Source organism: Aotus nancymaae, unplaced genomic scaffold (assembly GCF_030222135.1).
Source record: "Aotus nancymaae isolate 86718 unplaced genomic scaffold, 86718_ANA_hifiasm-v0.15.2.pri h1tg000012l, whole genome shotgun sequence".
In the NCBI taxonomy this organism is placed as follows: domain Eukaryota; kingdom Metazoa; phylum Chordata; class Mammalia; order Primates; family Aotidae; genus Aotus; species Aotus nancymaae.
The window spans coordinates 6,920,823-6,944,534 of NW_026988423.1; the positions used below are offsets into that span (position 1 = coordinate 6,920,823).

Consider the following 23,712-nt stretch of genomic DNA (forward strand, 5'->3'; position numbering starts at 1 on the left):
TCCGCAAAAACTATGAAAATTAGCCGGGGCTGGTGGTTCACACCTGTAGTCCCAGCTGCTCAGAAGGCTGAAGTGAGAGGATTGCTTGAGTTTGGGAGATCAAGGCTGCAGTGAGCTGTGATCATGCCACTGCGTTCCAACCTGGGTGGCAGTGCAAGACCTTGTCTCAAAAATAAAATTAGATAAATACAAACATCCCAGGAGTGAAAGAATCTTTTTATCTCATTGCTGGTAACAACAAAGCCATTGGATTAACTAAATTCAATTTTGTTTTAGTGAAAGGTACACTGAACTTGTAATTAAAATATATAGATTGTTTACCTGATTCCTGATTTATTATTTAGAAGATAATAATCTTAGGCAAATTTCTCAATCTTTTGAACCTCAAGATCTTATCTATACAACATGAAGATGAAAATGCCCATTCTACTTTTCTACCTTCTTCCTAAAATCACTAAGAAAATGAATTGAGGAAGCATTTAAATGTACTTTTTAGAAAGTATTAAATGCTCTTAAAATGAAATGCCAGCTTGGCCAACAAAATCAGAGCCCCATCTCTACAAAAACATGAAGAAATAAGCCAGGTGCAGTGGAGTAAACCTGTAGTTCCAGCTACTCAGGAAGCTGAGGTGGGAAGATTGCTTGAGCCCAGGAGTTTGAGCCTGCTGTGTGCTGTGATAGTGCCACTGCACCCCAGTCTGGGCAACAGAGTGAGACCTTGTCTCTAAAAAAAATAAAAATAAAAATAAAACTGTATTATTGATATTATCAGTTATAATTATTGATAGTATTAAAGTAGTTAAAAATGAGGGGGCTTTCATGTTAAATAGTCATATGCTCAAATCCTAGCTTTGTCACTTAATAACTGATCCTTAACTTCTTTAAGTCTCAGTTTCTTCTTCTGTAAAATGGGCATAGTTTAAGATTTATGTGAGATAATGTATTTACTGTGCTTAGCACAGTGGCTGGTGCTTAGTAAGTTTTCCATAATATTAACTACTACTAATTACTACTGTCACTATTATCCTCAATTAAGAGACAACAGAGATGTACAAGTCTGATATATTACAAATCCAGATAGGAATGAACTAGAAAAGCTACTGATCCATCATTCTGGCCACAGGAATCTTGTCTGTAGGAGAAAGGGAGGCATCCAACCAGTCTACACTAGGGCAGTACCTAAAAGCACTCATTAACTTAAAGAAGAAAATCAAATTAACTTACTGAGAATACCCAAACACACACAATTGAATGAGACTACATATAGTTTGCTCTTTAGGTAAATAAAGTATATCTAACATGAGATAATATAAATACTGTACATGGCCTGGCACAGGTGGCTCATGCCTGTAATCCCAGCACTTTGGGAGGCTAAGGCAGGCAGATCATCTGAGGTCAGGAGTTCAAGACCAGCCTGGCCAATATGACAAAACCCTGTCTCTACTAAAAATATGAAAATTAGCCAGGTGTGGTGGCAGACACCTGTAATCCCAGCTACTTGGGTGGCTGAGATATGAGAATTCCTTCAACCCAGAAGACAGAGGTTGCAGTGAGCTGAGATAATGCCACTGCACTCCAGCCTGGGCAAAAGAGCAAGATTTCGTCTCAAAAGAAAAAATTAAACAAAACAAAATAAAAAGTACTATGTAATAGGGATCTGATATTAATTTCTACTTCTCCTTACCAAGGATTGGAAATTATTATGCAGGAAATGTTTGGTCTGGGTTTGCCTCCTTTTGGATACTACTGTCAGCTCTTTTCTCTCACACTGTTCTTCTCTGCCATAAGGGTCTAAAGACCCTTACCTCTAATTTCAGATAATTCCCTGTCACTTCTACAGAAAGAGCATCATCAGTGGACATTTTTTTTTTTTTTTTTGAGACGGAGTTTCGCTCTTGTGTCCCAGGCTGGAGTGCAATGGCACAATCTTGGCTCACTGCAACCTCCGCCTCCCAGGTTCAAGAAATCCTCCTGCCTCAGCCTCCCAAGTAGCTGGAATTACAGGCGCACACCACCACACCTGGTTAATTTTGTATTTTTAGTAGAGAAGAGGTTTCTCCTTGTTGGTCAGGCTTGGTCTTGAACAATCGACTTCAGGTGATCCACTCACCTCAGCCTCCCAGAGTGCTGGCATTATAGGCGTTAGCCACCGTGCCCAGCCAGTGGAAATTTTTTTTTTTAAAGAAGGATTAGTTTTCCAACAAAATACTCTGCAAAACTGCTTGCTGCCTGTCTTATTTGTTGCCATGAATAGCACCTCTATTCTTGAAATGCTGGAGCTCAGTGTTTTTCTACTAGTTGCCCATATTGCTTGCTCTTCAGTTCATCGTTACTCTGTGGCAACAGGGAGGAAAGACTTTTAACTTGGTTGCTTTCTGGCTGATTTAAAAAAAAAAGAAATAACATTCAGCCTGAGCCTGAACTAAAAAGGGTCCCCGATTGTGCAGCACTACACAGTCTATTGGCTCACTGTAATGTGAGAACTAATAACAACTTCTTTCCTGACTGTGGCTCAGAAGTTTGACCAGCTCTCTAAGAGCTACATAGCTGAAGAGATCTGCATGTGAATGCAGAGGGAGAAAAGCCATAGAATGTTATGTTTTCACATTCATTCCAAAAATTTTTTTAAATTGTCGTATTTTTAAAAATTCCACAGCCTAGCCGGGCATGGTGGCTCATGCCTGTAATCCTAGCACTTTGGGAGGCAGAGGCAGGTGGATCACTTAAGGCCAAGAGTATGAGATTAGCCTGGCCAACATGGTGAAAACCCATCTCTATTAAAAATACAAAAAATAGCCAGGTGTGGTGGCAGACTTCTGTAATCCCAGCTACTGGGGAAGCTGAGGCAGGAGAATCGCTTGAACCCATGAGGCAGAGGTTGCAGTGAGCCAAGATTGGGCCATTGCACTCCAGCCTGGGCAACAAGAGCAAGACTCCATCTCAAAAAAAAAAAAAAATTAGCCAGGCATGCTGCAATGCGCCTGTAATCCCAGCTACTAGGGAGGCTGAGGCAGAAGAATTGCTTGAACCCAGGAGGTGGAGGTTGCAGTGAGCTGAGGTCAAACCACTGCACTCCAGCCTGGATGACAGAGCAAGACTCCATTTAAAAACAAAAAATTAGTCAGTCATGATGGTGTGTACCTATACTCCTAGCTACTTAGGAGGTTGAGGTGGGAGGATTGCTTGAACCCAGGAAGTTGAGGCTGCAGTGAGCCAAGATGGCACCATTGTACTCCAGCCTGGGTGACAGAGATCCTGTTTTCCCTACTCCCCAAAGATTGCACAGCCTAATCAGTTCAATATTTGAGAGTATTCATGTAAGAAATGTGTTAACTATTCACTCCTAAGTACTTTATTCACCTTTCTCTTAAGCCAGATCTTTAGGTAGTTGCAAATATGGGCCTCAATAACACATCATTTTCTTTTTTTCTTTTCTTTCTTTCTTTTTTTTTTTTTTTTGAGATGGAGTCTCGCACTGTTGCTCAGGCTGTAGTGCAGTGGCGCAGTCTCGGCTCACTGCAGTCGCTGCCTCCTGGATTCAAGCAGTTCTGTCTCAACCTCCCAAGTAGCTGGGACTACAGGTGTGTGCCATCGCGCCCAGCTAATTTTTTTGTATTTTTGGTAGAGACAGGGTTTCACCGTGTTGGTCAGGATGATCTCGATCTCCTGACCTCGTGGTCTGCCCGCCTTGGCCTCCCAAAGTTCTGGGATTACAGGCATGAGCCACTGTGCCCAGCCAACATATCATTTTCTTACAGAGGGAGGGAGGGAAGGAGGGAGGAAGGAAGGAAATGGAGGTGTGCAAGTGTTACGTGTGACGCATCCAGAGAGCAATTAAGTATGGACTGCTTTCCCTTACCTATCTTTTCCTAGACATACATTACCTTGGTTTTCGTCAAGGCATTATAAATAAACTGTGTATGAACAACATCATCAAATTGGGTTTTTTAAATACCTCTTATATGCAATGACCTGTGGTTAATTTTCTGTAGAGATTGTAAATGAGCTTAATCAATTTCCATAATTAAGTACACTTGCTATTAGACAGTGATTGTTGTATAATTCCTTGTATTTCCCTCCTCCCCTTGTGTAGTAGTGTTGTTACCTACAATTTTGATAGCCTTTCTCCATCTAGTTTCTTTCTGTTTGTTTATTTATTTTAGTATCTATTTTGTTTATTTGTGCACTGGTTTCTATTATTTTCTTATACTATAGGTTTGTTCTTGCTTTTTTAGTTTCTGAGGTGCATCATTAGATTTTTTGAAGTCTTAGTACTTTTTTGATGTTGGCATTTATTGCTGTAAACTTCTCTTTTAGCACTGCTTTTGCTGTATTCCATGGGTATGGTATATTATGTTTCCATTTTTATTTGTTCAAGAAAGTTTGAATTTTTCTTCTTAATTTGTTTATTGACTCACTGGTCATTCAGGAGTGTGTTGTTGGTTCTCATGTATTTGTATAGTTTCCAAAATTCCTTTTGTTATTGATTTCTAGTTTTATTCCATTGTGATATGAGAAGATACTTGGTATGTTTTCAGTTTTTTAAGTGTGTTGAGACTTGTTTTGTGACTCAACATATGGTCTATCCTGAAGAATGTGCCATGTGCTGATGAGAACTGGTATTTTGCAGCTATTGGATAAAATGTTCTGTAGATGTCTAATAGGTCTATTTGGTCTAAAGTACAGTTTAAATCCAGTGTTCATTTATTAATTTTTCTGTCTAGATGATCTGTCTAATGTGAAGAGCCCAACTATTACTGTATTAAAGTCTATCTCTTCTGTTAGCTCTAGTAATATTTGCTTTATATATCTATGTCTGCTGCTGTTGGATGTATGCGTATTTAAAATAGTATATCCTTTTGATGAATAGACCCTATTAGCATTCTTTGTCTCTTTTTACTGTTTTGTTTACAGGACAAGTGAGTTTGCTATGGGCAACATATAGTTAGTTGGATCATGTTTTTTTTTAAATCCACTCAGCCAGTTTATAAATTTTAAGTGAAAAATTCAGTCTGTTTATATTCAAGGTTATTATTGATATGTGAGGACATATTCTTGTCATTTTGTTAATTTTTTTGGTTATTTTTTATATCTTTTGTTCCTTTTTCTCTTTTCATTTATCTTTGGGGTTTGGTGATTTTCTGTAGTGGTAATATTTGAATCCTTTCTCTTTGTTTTCAAATTTTGCTTTCAGGTGTAGATCTCCCTTAAGCATTTCTTACAGGGCAGGCCTAGTGAAGATGAATTCACTTGTCTAGGAAAGACTTTCTCTTTCATTTATGAAGGATAATTTTGCTGCATATAGTATTTTTGGCTGCCAGTTTTTTTCTTTGTTGTCTCTCTCAGCATTTTGAATCATCCCATCCTCTCCTGGCATGTAAGGTTTCTGCTGAGAAATCCATTATGAGTCTATTGAGGGTTTCCTTATATGTGACTAGACACTTTTATCTTGCTGTTTTTAGAATTCTTTTTCTTTAACTCTTGATGGTCTGATGATAATGTACCTTCAGGACCTTTTTGGATTGTACTTATTTGGGGATCTTTAAGGTTCCTGTATCTGGTCATCTAAATCTCTTGTTAGAATTGAAAAGTTTTCAGCTATTATTTTGTTAAATAGATTTATTTATGCCTTTGGGCTTCTCTTCACCTTCAGGAATCCTCATAATTCAAAACTGTGTTTACTTTATGGTATCCTATATGTAATGTAGGCTTTGTTCATTCTTTTTCTCTTTTTTTGTCTGACTGGGTTACTTCAAAAGACCTGTCTTCAAGTTCTGAAACTCTTTCTTTGGCTTTATGTAGTATATTGTTGTGATTCTCAATTGAATGTTTTATTTCATTCACTGAATTATTCAGTTCCAAGATTTCTGTTTGGTCCTTTTAAATGATATCTATCTTTTTGGTGAATTTCTCATTCGTATCCTGATCAGTTTTCTGATTTCTTTGTATTCTTTATCTGTGCTTTCTTGTCTCTCACTGAGATTCTTTAATATCATTAGTTTTTTGAGTGAATTTTTTTAGAAATAAAGATAGGGTTTCACCATGTTGCCCAGGCTGGTCTCAAGCTATTGGACTCAAGCAGTCCACTCACCTCAGCCTCCCAAAGTGTTGGGATTACAGGTGTGAGCCATCATGCCTGACCATATCATTATTTTGAATTTTTTTCTTATAGCTCATAAATTTCTTTCTGATTAAATCTGTTGCTGGAGAATTATTGTGTTTCTTTGGAGGTGTCATCTTTTCTTGCTCTTTCATGTTTCTTGTGTCCTTATATTAATGTCTGTGCATCTAGTTTAACAGTCACTTCTTTGAATTTATTGAATTGGCTTTTTTAGGAGAAGACTTTTTCCTGAAGATGTGTTTATGATGTTGATTGGGTAGAGAACTTTGGTTTTGATTCTGGGTGCATGCAGTAGTGTAGTCTCCATATGACTTATTCAGGTGTACACAGCATCACTGGTGTCTGTGGTTTCCTTGGTGGCTTAGATTGCAATTATTAATGGAGGCTGGAGTGAAGTTATGCTGGGGAAGGCAGGCCATTTCTTGGGCCCCAGGAGTGGCAGCAGCTAGCCAAAGCACACCTGTCGTTGGGCCCCTGAGCAGTATAGGCAGGCAGTGGTGTTAGCAGGTCCAAGCAGGCTGATTCTTGGGCTTCTAGGCAGCTCGCTTAGGTGCCAGCAGTGTTAGTGGTGGGCTGGGTGGGTGGATGTGTGTTTGGGTCCCCAGGCAGTGTGTGTTAAATGGATCATGGCTGTAGCAGTGGTGACAACCTTTGGGTTCCCAAGCAGTACACACTTATATTACTGGTGGTGGTAACATGCTGGGCAGACCAAGGAGCAAGTATGGGTGAGTGCCAGCTGCTATGGTGGTGGCCAGTTGAGCGGGCCTGTGCTCAGGTCCCTGAGAGGAGTACACAGATGCCAGCAGTGATAGATGGGACAGGGCAAACCCCAGAGCCCTGGGTGTGGTCAAGCACTGGATGGGGGTCAGTGCCAGGCCTGAGGGGCTGTCCTCAGGTCCCCCAGTGGTGCATACAGGTGCAGCCTGTTGTGAGCTGGACTGGGTGATCTGCAAGTCCCCCTGGCAGAGTGCTCAGATGGCAGCAGCAGTGGCAATGGGTGGAAAGAGCTCATCCTGAGGGCATGTGCAAGTGAGCTGTGGTCCTGCTGCGGGGGGTGGGGTGAGGTTGCTGTTAGTGGCTGCAGCCACTGGCAGGTGGCTCTTGGGTTCTAGGAGCACACATTCAGCCCCCAGCAGCAATGGCCATGGCAGTAGTGGCAGCAACAGTAGGGAGAGCCAGTCTTCAGGGCACATGCAAGTGTGTAGTGGCCCTGCTGCCAAAGGAATGGGTGGTACAAGGTCGTCGCCAGTGGCATATGCGTCAGCCCCTCAGCTGTGGGTGGGAGACTCCATCTTCAGGGAACATGCACGTGCATGGTAGACCTGCTGCTGGTGGTGACAAGGTTGCTATCAGTGACAGTGGCCCAGTTAAGTGGGTTTCAGGCTCTGGGGAACACACACTTTGGCTCCCTTTGTCTCAAGGGCCGCCTCCTCAGTGTATTGCATTACACATTCCCCCGGGTGCAAGACACCATGCAGAGTCCAGGTGGACATACGGGTATGTCAGTGGGGCTCTAGCGATGTGGAGATGCAGGGACTGTTGGGCCCCAAGGAAGGATGCAGTATGGGAAGGGCTGGACTCTCAAAATGGTGCCATCCTGCTTAGTACATCAGGGTAGGGGAGGGGTGGTGGGAGCCAGCATGGGCTCCTCTCTGGAGCAATGCCATTGTGTGGTCTCCAGGCAGCACTCTATTCCTAGTCTCAGGGCCCATGAGGGTTGAGGAGCACTCCCATGGTGAGGATTGCAGGAGTCCACAGTACAAATGTGGACTGCTAGGGATCTTTCACTTACCATTTCCCTGCACTGGGAAGCCTCTCCAGGCTCCCAGCCAATCCCAGCTCCTTTAGTGCCTTGTGTGTTTCCTGTCACCTCTCTGTTGAATTCCAGTGTTGTCTCTTAGATGCCCTTTTTGAAGTGTGAATATCTACTTGCTATTTTGGATTTTGGTTCTACTTTGTTCAGGAGGTGAGTACCAAATGCCTCAAGTCAACCATCTTGATACCCCTCCCTTATAGAGTTGTTTATATGCATTTATTTTCTTTTTCCGCTTTATTTCTTGATGAGAGTTTTTTTGTCCTATATTATTTGGGTCTTATTATATCTATATTTTATTTTTAGCTATTTCAAATTCTTTTTTTTTCTTCTTTTTTGATCTGTCACTCAGGCTGGAGTGCAGTGGTGCAGTCATGGCTCACTGCACCTTCAATCGTCCTCTGAGCCCAAGCAATCCTCCCACCTCAACATCCTGATTCACTGGGCTCCAGGCTTTCACCACCACATCCAGCTTATTTTGGGGGGATGTTTTAGTAGAGATGAGGTCTCACTTTGTTGCTCGGGCTGGACTCAAGCTCCTGGCCTCAAGCCATCCTCCTGCCATGGCCTCCCAAAGTGCTGGGATTATAGGTATGAACCACCGCACCCGGCGTTCACATTCTTTTTTAAAAATAGGTGGGGGCTGGGCACAATGACTCACGCCTGTAATCCCAGCGCTCTGGGAGGCTGAGGCAAGAAAATCACTTGAGCCCAGGAGTTTGACAGCAGCATGGACAACATAGTGAGACGCCATCTCTAAATAAATAAATAAATAAACAAAGTAGGTAAGATATAAACAATCCAATGGAAGAAATAGATATCTTACGTTCATCACCTTTTCATACCCACTACAATCAATAAATGAATCAGTTGTCTGTAGTTCCCAATGGCACAAGAAAATCCCCTACATCAGATCTAGTTTTCTGCTTTCTGTAAGAGGTAGCAAGACCACAGAAGAGCAAGAGTCGATGTCAGCAGGTGATGTGTGAAGTGATCTTACTACAGGAGAGCAGGAAAGCGAAAACTGGATATGAGCCTCCAGCAACTGGATCGTTCAAAAGAGAGTACTGGTGGGAGTAAGAACAAAGTGATCCAAACTCCATAAGAGGAGAGAGCTTAGAAAATGACTGTTTGGTCTCTGGGTAGAAGCAAAGATGAGAGGCCTTATGGGATGGAAAAGTGTCCCCATTTATTTCCAAATAAGATTTGAGGTGACATAACACTAAAACAATTACTAAAAATGTAAATTAGAATTAAGAAATGAAGCAGAAGGAGGGAAGACTTAGCCACTGTGTTTTAAATTTTGATTTGTTCTTTTCATTGAATGTCAGTTCCTAATGCTAAAATAGAGGCAAAAAAATGCAGATTACAGGTTACTCTCTCCAGTTGACTCAAGAGTGATTCTTAAAATAGGTGTAAGATTATTTTTAAGTATATAAAATGAAACCTTTGAAAACAGAAAAATTAAAACTTTTAATTATGTTACATTAAGATGAATTTTGTCACCTTAGGTTTTGCTAGTGGAAGACTCAGAAAAATATGAAGTATTCAGCCAGCCAGATAGAGAAGAGTTCTTGTTTTGTCTTTTCAAACACCTTTGCCTTGGTGGAGCCCTTTGTCAATATGAGGATGTGATTAACCCATATCTGGAAACAACAAAGCTTATCTATAAGGATCTGGTGAGGTAATGTTTGCTAGATCACAGTATGTAAATCTCTAGTTAATAGAATAAATTATTTGTTTAACCATGATGGAATTACACAACATCACTCAGTGGTCATATTAACAGCCAAAGTATATAAAAAGCACTACCCTCACCTCCTTCTCATAACTTTTCCCCTCTCTTGCAGAATAGAAAGATTTGTGGATTTCTCTCTTATTTAGTTCTCAGTCCTCTCATTCTTCATCTATTTCTTCTGCTTTTTTCCTCATTCAGACCTGTTATCAACTGCCATCTTCCAAGACTTCTTTTTTTTCTTACCAAGCCTCCGTTTAAATCTGAAGGCAACAGAAGAGATCCCCCCAGATGTTTGAGTTTGCTTAACTAATAGTAAAAACAATAATTATCTTTGTTCCAAGGAAGTGGAAGAATTTTCATGAAGGTGTAATATTTACCTTTTCAAATTAATCCCAAGCTATACAATTTGTTTGAGTATTCTAGGAGCATTTTTCTTTTTGAAGATAAAATGGGAATTAAAACCTTACAAATTTCTTATTTGTACCTTTTTTTTTTTTGGAAAATTAAAGCAATTAAATTTGTACCTTTCTTTTAACTGAAGTGAATATTCTTTGGTTGGGTTTTTCAGTTATGAAGATATTGGATCATCTTAATAGGCAAAACAACAGAAAACAAAGGGTCTTAAAGTTTAGTTATATAATTTAATAGGACAAAACCAGAAGTAGCTTCTCATTGGACTAATAATTATTGCTTTACTTACGCTCAACATTCCATTCCATTCCATATGTCGTATAGCTATATAGCAAACTGCATAATTTAGTTATTCAATTAATTTATGATATGGTGTTAAAAACAGAAAAATGTTTCTATAATCTGTGATTTTAATGAACAAGTTATTATCAACAAATCAAGATTATTGGAAGAAGATATGTTAGAAACAGAATTTCAGAAAAAGCATACACATACCTATTAATATATCAAACATACTGTCCTAATTATTTGAAGTTCATGTAAACCTGCTATACTGCTTCTAGCACTCCCTGAAGAAACTTCTCTGTATACCCTACACATACACACACACACACACACACACTACTGGCCCACTACCACCACAGTGTACCCCATCAGCCACATGAACCTGTGGAATCCCTCGCTGCTACTGTGTGCTACTGAGGAGGAGCAGATTGTGTTGGAGATATTTGAAGCAGAAATAAGTTTAGAACGTAAGAAACTGCTCTTTTTCCCAACATTCCCTTCTCCAGATTCTCACCTGTGATTCTCTTCTACATTTTGGATGCTAAGAAAAAGCGTGATTGCTTTACAGTGTGTAACCTACCCTTGCAGATAAACATTAGTGCTAATCCATTCTAGCACAGTCCATCTCTTATGTTTTTACATGTTGGGGGCATACTACTACATAGCGTGACTTTAGGAGTCTCTGACTCAAACAAAAGGGTAAAAATGTTATGAAAATATTTTCTTCCTCATCCATTATAACAGGTACTATAAAATACACCCTTTTTATTGTTTTTATTTTTTATATTTTATTTATTTATTTATTTTTATTTTTTTGAAACAGAGTCTCACTCTGTTGCTCAGGCCAGGGTGGAGTACAGTAATGTGATCTCAGCTCATTGCAACTTCCACCTCCTGGGCAGGAGAATCAAGGGATTCTCCTGCCTCAGTTTCCCAAGTAGCTGGGATTACAGGCACATACCACCATGCCACGCTAATTTCTTTATTTTTCATAGAGACGGGTTTTCACCATATTGGCCAGGCTGGTCTCTAACACCTGACCTCAGGTGATCTGCCCACCTCAGCCTTCCAAAGTGCTGGGATTACAGGCACCAGCCACCACATCCGGCCAAAATACACCTTTTCAATGTTTTTAAAAACATTTTCCTTAAAAAGATTGGGATTTCTTTAAATCAAATAAGCAATACTTTAGAACCACCCATTTTGTTAGAAGAATAAATGATCAGGCTGGATGCAGTGACTCATGCCTGTAATCCCAGCACTTTGGGAGGCCAAGGCAGGAGGATCATCTGAGGTCAGGAGTTCGAGACCAGCCTGACCATACAAAAACTAGCTGGACGTGGTGGTGAACGCCTATAATCCCAGCTACTCCAGCTACTCAGGAGGCTGAGAGAGGAGAATCGCTTGAACCTGAAAGGCAGAGGTTGCAGTGAGCCAAGATCATAGCCATTGCACTCTAGCCTGGGCAACAGGGCAAAACTCCATATCAAGAAAAAAAAAATTATAGTAATAATAAGTTAAAAATTGTATAAAAAATGTTTTACCAACTGTAAGGCATTATAAATATAAAGTGTGGGCCGGGCATGGTGACTCACGCCTATAATCCTAGCATTTTGGGAGGCCGAGACGGGAGGATTACCTGAGGTCAGGGGTTCAAGACCAGCTTGGCCAGAATTGTGAAAGTCCGTCCCTAAAAAAAATAAAAAATAAAAATAAAGTGTTTATATATTTATTTACATATGTAACAAATTATAAATAAATATGTGTAGCTTATTTTCTCAGTCCTTAGTTGGCTTTCTCACTACGTATTGCCACAGGAAATCTTCTGTGAGGAGAGTAACTGAAAGAAAGCTACTGAGAAAAAATTATTATAATTAATTTTTGAGATGGAGGTCTTGTTCTGTTGCCCAGGCTGCAGTGCAGTGTCGCGATCTTGGCTCCCTGCAACCTCCGCCTCCCTGGTTCAAGCAATTCTCTGCCTCAGCCTCCCGAGTAATTGGGATTACAGGTGCCCATCACCACGCCCGGCTAATTTTTTTGTATTTTCAGTAGAGATGAGGTTTCACCATCTTGGCCAGGCTAGTCTTGAACTCCTGATCTTGTGATCCACCACCTTGGCCTACCAAAGTGCTGGGATTACAGGCATGAGTCACTGGACCTGGCTGAAAAAATTATTTTTAATATAATATAACTTAGCAATATATAATACAATAAACAGTTGTTACATATATTGTCCAATTTGATTTTCATATACTAAAAGGAACATATTATTCCCAATTTGCATATGAGAAAATTGAGGCTCAGAAAGGTTAATCTTACCCAAAGTCAAAGAAAAGTCAGTGTCAGAACTAGCATTTGTATTTACATTGTTTAAATCTTCAGTCTAGCATGCTTTTATCTACCCCATACGGCTGTCTACACTTCAGTCTGACTTTTACAAATTCCTGTTTGTCCGATAATTGTCTCTGTAGCCTGGGAAGGTAATTTCATCATCTGAGTCTCAGACTGACCTTAAACCTTCTAACTGTGAGATTCAATTTTCTGCTGTTTTAATTCAGTTGACCTTGCCCATTCTTGGATAAAGCCTCAGATGCCATTTTTTCAAACCACTTAGTTGGATAGTGTGTATTTCCATGTTCTATATGAATAAGAACACTTAAATACTTAAAGGGATCATTACTTAAATGTGTATGCCAATGCCTATTACATGTTAAAAGCATCTTTGTTTTTTCCTTTTTTAGTGTTCGAAAGAATCCTCAAACCAAGAAAATACAAATTACCTCTTTTGTCTTTAAAGTTTCAGCTTATGTAAGTGTGAGAAAACTTTTGCAACCAAAGAATTTAATTACTTTTTATTAATAGCGTTGTTACAACTGGAGTTAACAATTAGGACAATGTTATGCCTAGGAGAAAAGACAATGTTATTTAGAGTTTTGTTAAAATTAAAAGTTGATAGAGTATGCTTTTGTATGGAGAACAGTTTGAACTGTTTCCCTGGCTTTCATTCTGTCATCTGTATCTAATAACGTTGCCTACTTATTTGAGAGCTAAATCTGTGACTCAAATTGAGTAGAACATGGTTCTCTTAGTCTGTCGAACCATCGTTTATAGGGCAGATAAATAAGAATGCCAAAAATGTCTTTATACAAAGAATCTGGTACTTGAATTTTAATATTATACAAAAGATGTTATTACATATAAGCAATTTCTAAGTATTTTCATGCAATCACCTAACAAGTATTTATTAAATATATACTGTGTATCAGCTATTGTGCTAGGCTAAATCACAAGGATAAATAAAAGAAACATCCTTCGTACCCGGTGCAATGGCTCATGCCTATAATCCCAGCACTTTGGGAGGGCGGATCGCTTGAGGTCAGTATTTTCTGAACCAGCCTGGCCACATGTTGAAACCCCATCTCTACAAAAAATATAAAACATTAGCCAGGTGTTATGGCAGACACCTGTAATCCCAGCTTTTCGGGAGGCTGAGACACGAGAATTGCTTGAACCCGAGAAGTGAAGGTTGCAGTAAACTGAAATGGTACCAACATTGCACTCCAGCCTAGGCAACAGAGTGAGACTCCAACTTCAAAAAAATTTTTTTAAAAATAAAAGGGGCTGGGCGTGGTAGCTCATGCCTGTAATCCCACACGTTGGGACGCCAAGGCAGGCAGATCACCAGGTCAGGAAATTTAGACCATCCTGGCTAATGCCGTAAAACCCCATCTCTACTAAAAATACAAAAAATGAGCTGGGCATGGTGGCATGTGCCTGTAGTCCCAGCTACTCGGGAGGCTGAGGCAGAAGAATCACTTGAACCCAGGAGGCAGAGGTTGCAGTGAACTGAGATCACACCACTGCACTCCAGCCTGAGGCACACAGCGAGACTCTGTCTCAAAGAAAAAAAAAACTCACACACAAAAGAAAGAAAATAAAGATAGAAAATTGCCAAATAGAAAATTTTTGCAGGATTAGCACTTTAAAAGCACTTTTTAAAAATGGTGGGATTTGTCTTTGGACTGTAAATTCCTTAAAGACAAAAATTACGCATGTAAGTATAGTACATATGTATTCCTATCATAGTAGACTATGCTGTCCATAAATATTTTAAATCATTACTTAACTTCCAGTTTATTGTCAAAGATTTTATATATGTTTCCTGTTTTGACAGAAAATACATAATAGGAAAATATGCTGATTATCACTTAAATATAGTTGTATCCTAAATAATTTAGGTTTGTCTTTTTCAGGATTCTGCTGGTATGTGCTATCCTTCAACAAAGACTCACGAACAGACATTTTCTTACTTTATTGTGGACCCTATCAAGCGTCACCTTCATGTTTTATATCACTGTTATGGTGTAGGAGACATGTCTTAATGCTCGTTCAGATGATGTACATCCACTGTTTCTTATTTATCATTTTTCTATTTTAATACTAACTTATAAACATTTACTTTGCAAATTAATTCAAGAAAAATATAAAGAGCTTACTTAGAGCAGAAGAAAGCAAACACCAAGATGCCTTTTTAAAAAATTTGTGTGGAATACTAACCAGGGATCAAATTTCATCCCTAATGAAATCTATACCAAAAAATTTGTGGAATTTTTACAAAAAGTTACAAGGAATTGGAAGTCTAATTCATATTTGTTGCATTATGATCCAAGTGACTCCTCAATTTTTCATGTATTTTAATTTATAAGCTAATTAATTCTGAATTGAAAATGTAGCAGAAGGCCGGGCGCGGTGGCTCACGCCTGTATTCCCAGCACTTTGGAAGGCCGAGGCAGGCGGATCACAAGGTCAGGAGTTCGAGACCAGCCTGCCTAATATAGTGAAACCCTGTCTCTACTAAAAATACAAAAATTAGCTGAGCATGGTGGCACGAACCTGTAGTCCCAACTACTTGGGAGCCTGAGGCAGGGGAATTGCTTGAACCTGGGAGTCGGAGGTTGCAGTGAGCCGAGATTGCACCACTGCACTCTATACTGGGTGACAGAGCAAGACTCTGTCAAAAAAAAAAAAAGAAATGTAGCAGAAAAGTAAACATTTCTATCACTGATCATTAATATGAATTGTTAGTTTATTTAACTTGTTTCATTTAATTACATTTCTTCATTGCAGAAGCCTTTACATGTCTAAAGCTAGGAAAAGCATAACAGTGTTTTGCTTCATTTGTTTCACTTAAAAGCCTCAATAAAAAAAAAAGTTCTGAAAGTAGTTGTAAACTCTTTTATCACATAATAAATTAAAGCTGCAGCAGCCCCACAGCTAATACAAGAGCTACATGTAAACAGACAAGGTTGCCTGATGGTATTAGTAAATTGTTCAAAGAGTAAGAAGTGGGCCGGGCGTGGGGGCTCACGCCTGTAATCCCAGCACTTTGGGAGGCCGAGGCGGGTGGATCACGAGGTCAAGAGATCGAGACCATCCCGGTCAACATGGTGAAACCCCATCTCTACTAAAAATACAAAAAATTAGCCTGGCATGGTGGCGCGTGCCTGTAATCCCAGCTACTCGGGAGACTGAGGCAGGAGAATTGCCTGAACCCAGGAGGCGGAGGTTGCGGTGAGCCAAGATCGCGCCATTGCACTCCAGCCTGGGTAACAAGAGCAAAACTCCGTCTCAAAAAAAAAAATAAGAGTGAGAAGCAGGTTTTGTTTTAGTACCGTTCCTCATGTCATTCATAGAATGACTATATGACCTAGATTTTTTCTTTATGACAAAAATCATTGATATATATCCCATGGGTGATGGGAAGCCTGTAACAAATGTTGAGGTTTTGAGGAGGAGCAAGTTTGAAAGATGTGTTTCTGTGTTATGGGATAAAGAGGATAATCTTGTATTTGAACTTGAATTTGAATCTGGAATGCAGCTGGCAATTTGGGTATAGAGCTCAGGAGAAAGAGTATGTTTTACTTTTTACTTCTAATACTTAGCACAATGCCTTGGCATATTAAATGTTTATTGAATGAATAACTACTTTTCAGATATGTTCATAATACCCATATATTTTTAAAAATTACATAAAAACATGAAATCAAGAACTGAAATATATTTGCTGCCAGCTTTGCTGCTTACCTCACAGTTCCAGATGACCTGGAGACCCTTTCAATCAAACAAGCAGTCAATCAGTAATTCTTTTTGAATGCCAATTCTATGCAAGGCACTGGGCAGTTTACTTTGGGGAAACATACACTCCCTATAAACCTATTTAGGAAGATAACCTTTAAGAGTGTGACTACCAACAATGATTATTACACGAATTCAGAGATAGAAGCCATCACTATGAACTAAAATAGGCTTGGTCCGGCTTCTATGGAAAGACTGGTAGGATTTCAACAGCTCAAGAGAACAGCATTTCAAGGGAGTGTCTTATGTGGCAGAGTACTCTAGGCCTGGCCCTGGGATGAAAGTCCAGAGGCAAAAGATGGGAAAGTGATACTGAGAAATTGCCACTGTGTTTTCTCAGCTCTAAAGGTGGAGGTAGATAGCACCTTTGAGGAAAGACTGTTCCATTGTTTTGGGGAAATCATTTGATGACTCATACGTGATTATGCAAATTACCTGTATTGTAAGGCATAATAGAGTAGTGATAAAGAGTTTGGGCTGGGCTGTCAGGTTGCCTAGATTTTTAAATTTGCCATTACTTGCTGTGCAACCTTGAGCTGGTTACTTAACTGTCTGTGCCTTAGTTATCTTTTTTATAAAATGGAAAAAATAATAGGACTATCTCATAGGTTTTTTTGGAAAATTAAATTAATTAATACATAGTTGGGCTTTGAATGATGGCAGGCACATAGTTTAAGTGCTCATGAATTTTGGCTGCATTCATTCTGTACTGAGGTAATACAAAAAAAAAAAAAATGTGAAACAGGCCGGGCACAGTAGCTCACACCTGTTGCAATCTCAGCACTTTGGGAGGCCAAGGTGGGCAGATCACCTGAGGTCAGGAGTTCGAGACCAGCCTGAACAACATAGAAAAAAAAAACCCATCTCTACTGAAAAATACAAAATTAGCCAGATGTGGTGGCGCATAACTGTAATCCCAGCTACTTGGAAGGCTGAAGCAGGAGAATTGCTTGAAACTAGGAAGCAGAGGTTGCAGTGAGCTGAAACCGCGCCATTGCACTCCAGCCTGGGTGACAGAGTGAGACTCTGTCTCCAAAAAAAAAAAAAGAAACAGTGAACTGTCTGCATAATAAAGTAATAAGTTGTCTTCTTGGGGCCAGAATTGCTTTGGTACAGTTTATTATTAGTTTGACTAGAGTATAAGAGATGGGAAAATTGGTTTTTCCTCTTTGGGGTCCCCAGAGAATGTAGAGGTCCTGAGCATGGACTCCAGGCATTTCTTTGGCAGTATTTGTATGCTTGGAATTATTTGCTCAGCAATTAGTTATAATTTGTTTAATATCTTTCATGAAAACAATTACAGTGTCTATTTTGTTTACCTTTGTGTCCACAATGCCTAGAACTTGAAAGGCAATAAATATCCATTCTCTGACTGACAGAGTACAGTTGATAGAGAGAAACTGGCCTGTGAAATGCAACTGTGGAGAGTGTGGAAAGTGAGGGAGGGGGAGAGGTTGGCAACGAAGGTCATAGATCATCAGTATGGAAGCGTCCTCAGCAGGGACTTAGCTAATGGACTCTAGCAGCCTTCATACCTAGGTGCCCACCTTAAATTTTTTTTTGAGATGAAGTCTCGCTCTTGTCTCACAGGCTGGAGTGCAATGGCACAATCTTGGTTCACTGCAAACTCTGCCTCCCGGATTCAAGCCATTTTCCTGCCTCAGCCTCCCAAGGAGCTGGGATTATAGGTGCCTGCCACCATGCCAGCTAATTTTTGTATTTTTAGTAGAGACCAGGTTTCACCATGTTGGCCAGGCTGGTCTCGAACTCCTGACCTCAGGTAATCTGCCCACCTCGGCCTCCCAAAGTGCTGGGATAACAGGCGTGAGCCACTGCACTCGGCCATATTTACTGTATGCTTGTCCCTCTATACTTAAACCTTTCGTGAAAATTTGCAAACTATTATACTCTGGATTCATACTGTATGTAGTCTGGAGTTAGCTGCCCAGCATGGGATTAGATATGCAGCCCAGGAACATGTCTCTGGCAAAAACTGTCCCTAGAGAGCAGCAGCTGCAGCCTGTAGGAGCCAGCTTTGTAAAAGCCAACTGTGATCAACCGAGAGAAGAGGGGTTGTCTGGAGTGAGACACCTGGCCACGGTGCCAAGTGACCACAGAATGGTGTTCTGAGACTTTCTGAGAATATTCTTCAAAAATTCCAAAAGTTACTTAAAGAGAGGGTTCTTGCAGAATTGTAAATTGGACATTAAAATGAGGGACTTAGGCTGAAGTCTGGAGAAGTTGGGATATTTAGATCACATGAGCAAAAATAAATTCAAAGATACAAAAACATAAGGTGATTTGGAGGGCCATGAGTACATCTGAGAAATTAAAACTAAGAAGTTCTGGCCGGGCACGGTGGCTCACGCCTGTAATCCCATCGCTTAAAACTAAGAAGTTCTGGCCGGGCGCGGAGGCTCACGCCTGTAATCCCACCGCTCTGGGAGGATCACGAGGTCAGGAGTTCTAGACTAGCCTGCCCAATATGGTGAAATCCCATTTCTACTAAAAATACAAAAATTAGCTGAGCGTGGTGGTGGGCACCTGTAGTCCCAGCTACTCGGGAGGCTGAGGCAGGAGAATCGCTTGAACCCGGGAGGTGAAGGTTGCAGTGAGCCAAGATTGTGCCACCGCACTCCAGCCTGGTGACAGAGCAAGACTCCATCTCAAAAACAAAAAACAAACAGAAAAAAAACCTGAGAGGTTCTGTCCTGGAGTTCTGGATAATAACAGGGAAGATATATTACTGGGGACTTCGTCACTGAGTGCTGTGGGCACAAAGCTTAGAAATTTAAATCTTTTAAGTAAGTGATGCATAGCAATCATTAAGGACTCTAGAGTAGGAGTCGTAGCATCAAGAAAGTGATATTCTAGAAAGATTAGTCCAGCAGTGATAAATTAGAGTGAAAAAAGTTCAGAGTCCACAGATCAAATAGAGGTGCACAGTAGTTGTCAAAGCACAGAATTAACTGTACTGAGCTCATAGCAATGGTAACGTCTCGGGCATCATGAAGTATGGAGCAACAGAATGCTCGATTGGAAAAAAAAATCAAATATGACCAAAAAAAAGATAGCAGACTGGGTGAATTATGAAATGATAGTGTTTGAGGTACTAAGAACTGGGAAGTGGGAACTGTGGTAGGAAGCTGTGGTCGGAGAGGGAAACTCCCTTGTCCTGAGCTCGCTCTTTGTATTTAGATTCACAGGTCTGTCATCCTTGTTCCAACTCATTCTCAACCAGCGTTGGTCCTTAAAACTTTGAAAACAGGTCTGAAGTTTCTAGAAATTGACTGGAGCCTTCTTAAGATTCTCAGTCATCCAGTTAATCAGCAAGAATTTTTTAAGAACTATCATTCATTGTCATGCACACCACAGGTGCTTTTTTTTTTTTTTTTTTTTTTCAGATAGAGTCTCTGTCTGTCACCCAGGCTGGAGTGCAGTGGCACGATCTCAGCTCACTGAAACCTCCACCTCCCAGGTTCAAGCAATTCCTGCTTCAACCTCCCGAGTAGCTGGGATTACAGGCATCCGCCACCATGCCAGGCTACTTTTTTGTATTTTTAGTAGAGGCAGCATTTCACCATGTTGGCCAGGCTGGTCTCGAATTCCTGGACCTCAAGTGATCTGCCTGTCTTGGCCTCCCAAAGTGCTGAAATTACAGGCATGAGCCACCGTGCCCGGCCCCGCTGATGTTTATTGATTACGTTATGTGCTGGCTGCTTTCTAAGCACTGCAAATACAGCAATGAACAAAAATTTCTAAATTAGGGAGCTTACATTCTAGTGCATATAACTGTGTTGGGTGCAATGAGAGAGAAAAAGACTCAATTAAGAAAGTTGGTCTTGGCCTAGCGTGGTGGCTTATTCCTGTAATCCTAGCATTTTGAGAGGCCAAGGCGGGCAGATCACCTGAGGTCAGGAGTTCGAGACCAGCCTGGCCAACATGGTGAAACCCTGTCTCTACTAAAAATACAAAAATTAGCTGGGCATGGTGGAAGGCATCTCTAATCCCAGCTATTCGGGAGGCTGAGGCAGAAGAATCACTTGAACCCAGGAGGTGGAGGTTGCAATGAGCCGAGATTTTGCCACTGCACTCCAGCCTGGGAGACAAGAGTGAGACTTCGTCTCAAAAAAAAAAAGAAGCCAGGTGCAGTGACTAATGCCTCTTATCCCAGCACTTTAGGAGGCCAAGGCGGGAGGATCACAAGGTCAGGGGTTCAAGACCAGCCTGACCAACATGGTAAAACCCCATCTCTACTGAAAATACAAAAAAATTAGCTGGGCATGGTGGCACACACCTGTAATCCCAGCTATTGGGGGATCTGAAGCAGGAGAATTGCTTGAACTTGGGAGGCGGAGTATGCAGTAAGCCAAGATCATGGCATTATACTCCAGCCTGGGTGACGGAATGAGGCTCCGTCTCAAAAAAAAGAAAAACAGACACCTAACGTACCAAACATCATAGTTTAACCTAGCCTGCCTTAAATGTCCTTAGAACACTTATATTAGCCTACAGTAGGGCAAAATCATCTAACACAAAGCCTGTTTTACAATAAAGTGTTGAATATCTCATGTAATTTATTGAAAACTGTACTAAAAGTGAAAAATGATGGTTGTATGGGTGCTTGAAGTACAGTTTCTATGGAATGTGTATCACGTACCATTTTAGTCAAAAAATCTCAAGTTGAACCATCAGAAGTTGGGGACTGTCTGTATAGATGACTGATCTCTACCTCTGTCTCTAGTGATTGAATCAGTTCTATGGTGGGTTTCAGATATTACTTTTTTCTTTTAAATATAAAAAAAGTGTGGCCAGGTGTGGTGGCTAATGCCTGTAATCCCAGCACTTTGGGAGGCTGAGGCAGGGAGATTACCTGAGGTCAGGAGTTCAAGACCAGCCTGACCAACGTGGAGAAACCCCGTCTCTACTAAAAATATAAAATTAGCCGGGCATGGTGGCACATTCCTGCACTCTCAGCTACTTGGGAGGCTGAGGCAGGAAAATCACTTGAACCGAGAGGCGGAGGTTGTGGTGAGCCAAGATCATGCCATAGCACTTCAGCCTGGGCAACAAGAGCAAAACTCCATCTCAAAAAACAAAAAGAAGAAAATACAGGGACTACATAACATATCCTCCACCCAGATTTGACAGTTAAAATTTTACCACATTTAACATTTTTAAATTAAAATCTTGAAATAAATATAGATTCACATGCAATGCATGAAGTAATACAGAGAGATCCTTTGTACACTTTGCCCGGTTTTCTCTTTAATTTTGACATTGTACAAAACTGTAGTGTAATATCATAACTAGAATACTTACATTGATAAATACTCACTGATCTTAATCAGATTTCTCCAGTTTTATTTGTACTCATCTGTGCATGCCTGTGTGTGTTATGTGTATTAAGCTCACATAAGCCACTGTGCCCAGCCTCTGCTCATTAGCACAGTCAAGATAATGAGCAGAGGCTGGGCACAGTGGCTTATGCCTATGATCCCAACACTTTGGGAGGCCAAGGCAGGAGGATCACTTAAGCCCAGGAGTTCAGTACCAGCCTGGGCAACATAGAGAGAGACCTAACCTCTACAAAAAAAATAAAACTTAGCCAGGCATGGTAGTGTGTGCCTGTAGTCTCAACTCCTTGGGAGGCTGAGGTAGGAATATTGCTTGAACCCCGAAGGTTGAGGCTGCAGTCAGCCTTATTCATGTCACTGCATTCAACCTAGGCAACAGAGTGAGACCCTATCTCCATAACAAATAAATTAAAAAAAAAAAAAGGCCGGGCGAGGTGGCTCATGCCTATAATCACAGCACTTTGGGAGGCCAAGGTGGGTGGATCGCTTGAGGTCAGGAGTTTGAAACCAGCCTGGGCAACATGGTGAAACCCTATTTCTACTAAAAATACAAAAATTAGCCAGGCATGGTGGTGGGCGCCTGTAATCCCAGCTACTTGAGAGGCTGAGGCAGGAGAGTTGAACCCAGGAGGCGGAGATTTCAGTTAGCTGAGATGGTTCCACTGCACTCCAGCCTGGGCAATGGAATGAGACTCCATCTCAAAACAATAAATAAATAAAATAAAAATAAATAAATAAATAAATGAAAATAAAAATATAATGAACAGTTCCAACACCACAAGGATATGTCGTATTACCTTGTTACAGCCACAGCTACCTTCCTCCTGGTCTTATTTCATATTTTCTTAAAATTTCTACTCCCAAACTGTTTTCCTCCTTCCCTTTCTGGAAATAACCAATATCCTGAAACCAGTGGGCATTATTCTCCTGCATATATATATATATATATATATGTATATATATATATATACACACACACACATATATATATATATATATATACATATTTTTTTTTTTTTGAAGACAGGTCTCACTCTGTCACCCAGACTGTAGTACAGTGGTGTAAACATTGCTCACTGTAGTCTGAAACTCCCAGTCTCAAATAATCCTCCTACTTCAACCTCCCAAGTAGCTGGGACTACCTGGCTAATTCTTTTTAAATTTTTTTAAGGGGTGAGGTCTTGCTATATTGCCCAGTCTGGTCTTAAACTCCTGGACTTAAGCGATTCTCCTGCCTCAGCCTCCCAAAGTGCTGGGATCATAGACGTGAGCCACGGTACCCAGCCCTTCTGTATGTTTTATACTTTTACTACATGTGTATGTTTCCATTAACGTTATATACTGTTATATATATTACCTATTATACTGTTTTCTGAGTTTTAAAATTTTACATAAATACAAATACTTTATACAAAGCTTTTTGCAAATTTACTTTTATTATTCAGCATTTTTTCAAATTTTATCTGTGTTGATACAAATAACTTGTTTATCCATTTTAACTGGATGGCCTTACCATATCTATTCATCTCCCTATAGTTAGATATGTTGGTTGTATGAATAGTGCTGAAATGAATATCCTTGGGCATGTGTTTTTCTGAAGTATTCTCTAGGCCTTTTTTCTTCTTTTTAAGAGATGAGGTCTTTCTGTGTTGCCCAGGCTGGGCTTGAGCTCTTGGATCTCTAGGCTTCTATCTGGTAGAATTGTTGGTTTGTAGGATATATACAGCCTGACTAGATATTGACAAATTGCTCTTTAAAATGATTGCACAAATTTATGCTCCCATTGCTGATGTAAGAATTCCCATTTTACCACTTTCTAGCTAACAGTATATGTCAAATCTGTAATTTTTTA

General features: G+C 40.4%; 1 protein-coding gene across 1 annotated transcript in view; it reads left to right on the forward strand.

Moving 5' to 3' along the window:
• Positions 1-15,573, forward strand: part of CFAP300 (cilia and flagella associated protein 300) — a 36,562-nt gene extending 20,989 nt beyond the window's left edge. The window contains exons 5-7 of the mRNA XM_012454983.2: positions 9,446-9,618; positions 13,110-13,176; positions 14,622-15,573. Coding sequence (XP_012310406.1) covers positions 9,446-9,618; positions 13,110-13,176; positions 14,622-14,750 — 369 coding nt within the window. The 3' untranslated portion in view covers positions 14,751-15,573. The remainder of the gene's footprint in view (positions 1-9,445; positions 9,619-13,109; positions 13,177-14,621) is intronic.
• The last annotated feature ends 8,139 nt before the right edge of the window (positions 15,574-23,712 follow it).